This window comes from Pteropus vampyrus, unplaced genomic scaffold, assembly GCF_000151845.1.
Source record: "Pteropus vampyrus isolate Shadow unplaced genomic scaffold, Pvam_2.0 Scaffold213, whole genome shotgun sequence".
Classification (NCBI taxonomy): Eukaryota; Metazoa; Chordata; class Mammalia; order Chiroptera; family Pteropodidae; genus Pteropus; species Pteropus vampyrus.
Genome location: NW_011888994.1, coordinates 3,526,737 through 3,534,891, shown reverse-complemented (window position 1 = coordinate 3,534,891; position 8,155 = coordinate 3,526,737). Strand labels below are relative to the sequence as shown.

General features: G+C 45.1%; 1 protein-coding gene across 2 annotated transcripts in view; it reads left to right on the top strand.

The window, feature by feature from the left end:
* SLC7A8 (solute carrier family 7 member 8) overlaps nt 1-8,155 on the top strand; it is a 47,868-nt gene that overhangs the window by 27,222 nt on the left and 12,491 nt on the right. Inside the window, exon 4 of one of the 2 annotated variants that reach the window (XM_011372800.2) lies at nt 7,595-7,720. In XM_011372800.2, the coding sequence (XP_011371102.1) occupies nt 7,595-7,720 (126 nt within the window). Of the gene's footprint in view, nt 1-7,594; nt 7,721-8,155 lie in introns of those variants that run through there. The other variant, XM_011372802.2, reaches the window with a different exon arrangement.

The window sequence follows — 8,155 nt, the reverse complement described above, 5'->3', positions numbered from 1 at the left end:
GGCTCGAACATCTCCCTCCAGTGCCCAGAGCTGTCTACAAGGAGAGCTCCAACTGTTTCATGCTTCTGAGCCTGTTCTTACAACATTCCATCCAGCCCCCTCTCCATGTTTCCCCATCCCAAACGTCACCTCAGCACACCAGAACAGTGTAGTTCATGAAGCCGAAGCTGGTTTGGCAAAAGGAATGAGATGAGTTTGGGGATCCACACTGTGAAGTGTTCATTGGCCCTCTGATGAAGACACCGGATGACTCTTTGTGAGCCCAGCTCAGCGAGAGGCCAGAGTCCTGTGTCCAGAAGCGAGGGAACACCCAAAGACAGTCATCCAGTGGTCTCCGGAAATGACCTGTGCTTTGTGAGCTTTCTCGGAGGAAGGAGAAGCAGCCACCATATGTACCTTCCTCCTCATCTCTGTCTGACATCACAGGTACTTGCCTGCCCTCTTCATGAGACTGTTCCATGATGTGAAAAACCCTAATAGTTACTTCCTAGAGAAGCTAGTGGCTCCCATGCACCCTCCCTGATATTTTCTGCATAGCTTCATCCATCCATCCATCCTCCACAGTAAGCATTAACACCTAATGTGTGCTAGACAGTGTTATAGTGTGTCAAGGTCACACTAGCTAACAGGGTGATGTTTATGGCTGTGTGTGCACTGCTGGCTGCAGGAAGAACAGGGAAGTTTCATTCTCCACTGGGCCTGAGTAGAGCAGCAGCAGCAACAGCACTCCTTGGATTTCTGTAGGGCATTCTTTCCTAGCAATGATTTTTAAGAATTGGTGTAATTTTCTTCACTTGTGGAAACAGAGACATAGGAACATATTTGAACATCTGGGCTCCAGTCAGTGTCTCAGCTTTATGCTTACCGGCCCTACAACTCTTCAATCCACCTTCGTGCCTGTGACCCCACACTTCCAGGCAGCTCGTGTTGAAAGACCTCAAAATAGATAATTTGTGGATGAGCATTCTCCTGAGAAAAAGATGAAACATTAGAAATTGAGGAGCAGGGTCAGGGTAGAGGAGGAAGCAACAAGGAGAGGCACTGTAACAGTGCAGGATGTAGCCCGATGTGTGATACGGCTTCTCCAGGACCTTCCAAACCATCCCCTTTCCTGTCTACTCTGCTTTGCCTCTGATTGTCAGCATTATTCTAAGCAAATCACGCCCTCTTTTTGAGTTCTAGTTTCTTAGTTTATGTACAATCAGAATAACCACTTAAGATTTTATGGAATTAAAATGGATCACGCCTGCATTTTACAGAGAGGAAAGTGAGGCTCAAATAGCTTGATTAGCCAGTCCAAGCTCCCTGAAAGAAAGTGGCCAAGCTGGGAAGGGCACCGCAGCCATTGGGTCTTGAAGTTCTAAAGTTCTTTGATACTTAGAATCAGCCCAGGCTGCCAGATCCCTCCAAGGGAACCATCTCTGCCTCCCGCGTCCCTCTAAGCTATTCAACCCCCTGCCCCCATTCTTAACACTTCACTCCTTACACAAATTCCTCTGAGCCCTACTTGCTTGTTCTGCACTCAAAAAAGACATCAGAAGCACACATGGCCCTCCCCTCACGAGGCTTACTAGGTAGAGCTGAGGGGAGGAGTGATAAAGTCACAGCCCTGGCTCTATGCTGGTCGCAAGGACTTAAAACCAGTCCCACAATTCTCTAATCTATTTTTAAAATTTTCTAAGTGAAGATTTATGTATTTGCTTATGCTGATGATTCACTGGTGTTCTGCTGCAAAATGAGATATTAATTTTAAATTACCTGTTACCTACAGTCTATCATGTATTAATTTAAAGTTAATATTCCCCCAAAATGTTGTTCCTAGTCTTCCCTTCTAAAATTTGTGATCCTTTAGTCTCATATGCCTTACCTCCTACTGAGACAGGTTGAATTGATTCCTCCCAGGAAGCCACAGAGCATCGTCTGCTGAAGTGCATTTGGTATTGTCCACTACAACTCAGCACACAGTGTGGCCACTCTTTACCCTCCTGCTGGAGGAAGGAACTCAGACTCGTGACTCTTGAGTTTATCTCTTGGTTTTCCAACTTGATTTCTTTTATGGCCTTTAATTATAGCCAGTAAAATTAGGCGACCAGCAGAACTATGGGGGCAAAGAACAAAAGAACTATATCCGCATTCCATCTGTCTTGCAAGAAGCTTGTAACGCTTGGGCCTGTGTTCATATGTGTATCTGAGTTGTGCGTGTGGGCCTGTAGTTGTATGGAATATGGAGGAGAATGGGGGAGAACCTGGGATTAGAGATGAAAGAAGGGTATTGGGAGTGTCTTTTGCTCTATATTTTTATGAGAGAAGCACAGCTAGAGTTATTATAGGGCAAGCCTATTTGTATTGAATTACAAAGGGGAGGAAAAGGAGGCAGTAATGCTCTAGCCATAGAATCCCAAGGGTGTGGAAGAGTTGGGATGTTGTCATGTGGCTGGAGATTTGCCAACTAGGCCAACACCTTGGTGACCTCACTTTCACTACCCACATGAAGAGAGCCCCACCTCCCTCCACTTGGTGTCCTGCAAGGCCTGTGGACCAGTTTTCCGTTGGGGTCCTGGTATGTGCTGCCTGGTTATTCCTTAAAAGTTTTTCTCTTTAAGGATATGCACCTGCTTTCTGGTCTTTCTATATGATATCTGGCCATGTATTACTTCCCCATTGCTGCTGTAACAAATTACCACAAACTTAGTGACTTAAAACTACACAAATTTACTACCTTAATAGTTCCAAAGGTCAGAAAGTACTAAATTCAAGGTGTCAGCAAAGCTGTGTTCTTTCTGGAGGCTCTGGGGAGAATTGTTCCCTTGCCTTTTCCAGCTTCTAGAGGGCCCCCACATTCTTTGACTCAGGGCCCCTTTTTCCATCTTCAAAGCCAGCATGACATCTTGAAATCTTTTTTCCTTTTTGATCTCTTTTTTGGTCATCATATCTCCTTTTCTAACTCTGACCCTCCGGCCTCCCTCTTAAAGAGCTCTTCTGATTACATCAGGCCCATTCAGGTAATCCAAAATAATCTCCCCACCTGAAGATCCTTAACTCAGTCACGTTTGCAGGATTCCTTACAACATGTAAGGTAACATATTCACGAGATTAAGATGTTGACATTTTTGGGATGCCATTCTTCTGCATACCCCCAGGAATTCTGATGTTATTGTCCTGAGGGAGGAAGTGAAGGAGAGGCTTCTTTGACTCCCCAGGGATCAGAGTCTGAAGATCAGGGCTGGGATGAGGCTAGGGACACCTTCTCTGCAGGAAGCAGGAGCTTGCCCACCCCCTCCACAGTGGACACATTCCAGGTCAGCAACAGGATCTGTATTGTCATTGATCTGAGGACTCTGCATTTCTCTGCCAGTCCTGCAGCTCTCCCACAGGCAGGAATCATTGAGCCCACCTCTCCTACTTGGCAGTTGAGAGGCCCTGGGCTTTCTGGGCAGGGCACAAGATTACTGGGGCTAACCTTGCTGGCCTCGTTTTTTTTTTTTCTTTTGTCTTTTTTTTCTTATCTCTCTTGTCATCTTGACATTAGGCTTTTCAAACTGGCAGATTCAGTAACCAACCCCTGACTTCAGCATCTTTTTCAAGTCTCGTTTTCTTGATAGTCTTTTCACCTTTTTTCTTTAAAACCCAGGAAACAAACGAGAAAGAGTAGAGAAAAGGCCCAAGAAATATAGATAAGTCTGGGCTTCCGATAAGGCCTCTAGAGAAGCAGCAACCATAGCCAGATTACAATGGACAAGAACCAGCATTTTATGCCTTTTTATTTATTTTGTCCAGCTTGGCCAAAATTGTAAAATTTTCCCTGTTGTTAGGGCCTCCCCTCCTATAGGAAGCATCTCTGATTACCCTGAGCTGAGTTAGGGCCACCTCATGGATGCCCACTGGCTTCCATGAAGAGCTCTGCCATCACCACATTGTTTTATGATCATCTTTTAGATCACCCATCTCCCCTCTTACAATGTCAACTTCCTGAGGGCAGGGACTTGTGTCTTATTTATAACCTCCCACCTACCAAAGCGCCTAGCATGTGTAGGCCCTTTGTTGATGAAAGCTGCGTTCATGGATGGATGCATGCATGGATGAAAACCCACATTTCAAGCTGAAGTGACTACTGGTCCCCATCTACATGTGGCTTCCCCTGAGGTTGCTGTATCTCAAGCATGCAGAATTCAGGGTCTGGCTAAGAAGAGAGAGGGGACATAGCCATTAGCAACAGAGAGAAGTGCTAGATAGCAGACAGGCAGAGGCAGGACACCTGAGCAGGGCAGGGGCTTGGCAAGCATCTGGCAAGTGTTGCCTTCACTCCCTGACCTTTCCTTTTTGGATGGAGGCTCGGGTTTCAGCCTGCTGTGAGAGAAGCTGTCCTGTGGTACCAGGAGACAAAGTGCCCTCCTTCCCCTCAGTCACATGCTGTGATCACTCAACTGCAGGGTGAAAGGTCAGACATGGCCTGCAGCCATTGTTCCAAGGAGATTAGTGTCACAGGCAGCCCGTCTCCTCACCTCATTCTCGGGATTTCTCTTTTAATTTCTGAAAGATCCATGCAAAGGAGAAAGGTTAAATATTAGTCAAGAGCTAGGTTCTTACGAAGTTGTGGAGATAAGCTCCACAGGACAGAAGACACCCACAAGATTATTTGACAACGTCCCTTCCTTCAAACATCTCTGATCCCCCCAGGATACTGTGGGCCCGACCTTTTGAAGAAGTTTTTCTGGCTGCCTTGACAAGATCTCTCTTGACAAGAGAATGATTTTGTGTTTTCTATCCCAGCATATGGGGAGGTAGTTACATTCCTCCTTCTGCTTAGTTGTCCTGCTCTGCCCTTTGTTGTCACCCACCTCCCTCCCTCTCCTCCCCTTGGTGGAGGACAGTTTTCTTCTCCACTACTTGTTCAGTAATCCTTACCTATCCCTGAGCCACGTAGGTTTTGTGTCCTAATCTTCCTTCCTTTCATAAGTCAATCTCTTTTATTTTTTAGCCATTATTGCTTGTGTCTGCCTGAACTCCTGGGACCCAGTGGCCCAGCCTCATCCCTAGCATGCCTTGGGGCCCTGGGGAGAAGCCCAGATCACAGGCCCCAGTTGCTTAGAGTGATTTGGGTTGTTTTGTCACCAGGCATGTGATCCTGAAACCCTTATTGAACTGAGTAAGAGAAAACAAATGTGTATTTATCAGACATCTCAGTCCATCTGGAACATTTGAGTATTTACGAAATGTTCTCCCTGTTCAGGCACTTAAAATCCTTCCTCCAACAACATGTTTTGGTTCTCCTTATATGACACCATCTTGGATAACAGCCCCTCCACGAGGAGTCAAGAGTTTCTACTCTTGAAGTCAAGTTTCCTGTTGCTCTTTTGGCTCCGTGAAACCAACTGGGGATCATGTCTCCTTTTGATGAGTTTCCTGGAGAGCAGGGAGATGGGTGTGCATTGTGAAATTTGTCAAATGAGATGAGATTGCAGGGCTAATGAACTGGGGCATTTTCTTTCTCCAGGTATTAAATATTTGCTGAGTACCTACTATTTGCAGGTACCAATAATATGTCCTGGGATTAAAAACATGAAACAGTCAGAGTTCCTGCCCTCCTAGTCTGCAAGGAGACAGAGAAAAAGAAACAGATCCTTATAATACAAAGAAATAAGTGCCAAAATTAGACATAAACAAAGTGGTCCAAGGGGAGAGAAGAGGGACAAACTTTGTTTCTCATCTATAAAACGCAGCTGATATATCTTACCTAGCAAGCATATTGTGAGGAATAAGTAAAATAATAATGACTTACAGAGAAGGTGACATCTGAGCTGGATCTTGAAAGAAGAGAAGGAGTTTGCCAGTTAGAGAAGGCACAGAGAGGAAGGTTACAGAGGGATAATAATGTCAGGTCCTTACCCTGACAAAATGTTCTCAGAATCAAGTAAGGTTGGGAAATATTTGGAAAGCAAATGCACAGTTCCAGGATAAGGTATTGATAGAACTTGATCAGCTGTTCAAGTGAAGTCAGAGGCCTGGTTAGAGGCTTGAGGAGAGAGAAAGAGTCTCATGCTTTTATATGTATGACTTGTACCCTTGGAGGACTAGGGTGCATCTTGGTCACTGTTGCAAAGGAAGGAGAAGCAAAAGGATTTTAAATTTTTTCCCTTTATTCTCGAGCACTTCATAACCACCAGGAGACTGAGCATCTCATTTCTGCAGCACAGGGCTCCCGTGGGTTATGTATGGAGTGCAACAGTAAAACAAAGGATCTTTCCATCCCAGTGCTCAGCCTCTGAGCTCTCCCCTCAACCCTGGAGGTTCCATGTGGTTGAGATCTCCGTGCCTCCTAGGAAAAGAAGTAGGTTAAAAGCCCCTCATACCACTCAAGAAGATAGAGAGATGGTGGAAATAAGCATATGAAAACACGCTCAACATCATTAGTCACTAAAGAAATGCAAATCAAAGCTACAATGAAATACAACTTCACACTTATTACAATAGCCAGACTATAGAAGCTGTCAATAGCAAATGCTGCAAAGATGCAGAGCAACAGAATCTTGCACACATTGCTGGTGGGAATGCAAAATGATACAGCCACTTTAGAAACAGTTTGGCAGTTTCTCTAAAGTTTAACATACATTTACCACATGACATACATTTATCCCACTCTTGGGTATTTACTCAAGAGGAATGAAAACCCCATTCAAAGACCTCTACAGACTACTTAAAAACTTCTGTGCAAGTGTTTATAGCAGCTTTATTCGTACTAGCCTCAAACTGGGAGCAACCCAAATGTCCGTCAGCTGGCGAATGGAAAAACAAACATATATTCGTATAATGGGAATACTACTTAACAATAAAAAGGAACAAACTACTGATATATACAGCAACATGAATAGATTTCAGAAGTATCATGTTAAGTGGAAGGAGCCCGACACAAAAAGCTACATGTCATATGATTCCATTTATGCGTCGTTCTGGAAAAGGCAAAACTACAGGATAGAAATCAAATTAGTGGTTGCCCAAGGTATGGAAGGGGACTGACGTCACAGAAACAGTGTACAAGAGAACTTTTTGGAGTGTTGGAGGTGTTCTATGTAGAGAGTGTGGTAGTGATTTAACAATGAATACACTTGTCAAATCTCATCAAATTGTATACTTAGAAGAATGAATTTTACTCTATGTACATTATAACTCGATAAGCCTAAGTAACAAAATATTCCCCTAAACCTCTTGTCCCAAAACCAGGATCAGGAAGATGACATCTAGGATCCCACAAGCTGCTCAGGGTGTCCCTTGGACATACAATGACTTGAAAGCAAAGCCCACACGGGTGCCCTGATCAGCTGCTGACTTTCCCCCCAAAGCCAGTTCCATGTCTTCTGGTTTCTAGCCTTGGGCAGGGCGCATTCTGACCAAGCTCTAATTTGTGACACATAATCCCCATGTGTAACCAATTAACCTAACCAGAGTTTTTGGACACTGGGGCTGAGCATGCGGGATATTTGGCTTGTCTGCTACAATCTCGACATCAAGAGCAAGGAGCATTTCTGCTTCTGTGCACAGGGTGTCCTGCAGCCTTATTATGGCCCCTGAGGGTATGTTTGGGGGTCTGTTGTTTCAGTGCTCCTCACATGGGTCAACTGTTCCAGTGTGCGGTGGGCCACCCGGGTTCAAGACATTTTCACAGCCGGGAAGCTCCTGGCCCTGGCCCTGATCATCATCATGGGGGTCGTACAGATCTGCAAAGGTGAGTATCATCGGATCCACAGGGTCTTGCCCAACTTTCCACCCCTTGCATGTACACATGCCCCTCACACTGTCTTATGCAGTCTAAGGCTGAGATTTCCCAATTCTGGCCTTAAATGACTTCTCTTCCTCACTTGTTTGACAAAGGGGAAGAGAAACCATCTTCCCAGAAAGTAGGGCATGCTTTGCCTGTTAGCAGATTCAGTCCTCCCATGCCTATCGTGTGGCTCTGAAGACCCCCAGATCCCTGGACTCCTATTGCCCCAACCCAGGCAAGCTCCCTGCATCTTATACTGTATCTTGTCCATATCTTAAAATGGGTGCTGCAGGAAGAGATTTTATATGTTTTAAAATTACTCACAATCTCTATAAGAGAGAGCTCTACGTTCCTGGGGCCCCTGCCAACATTCCTCACTGGATTTGGTCCTTTCCAAGC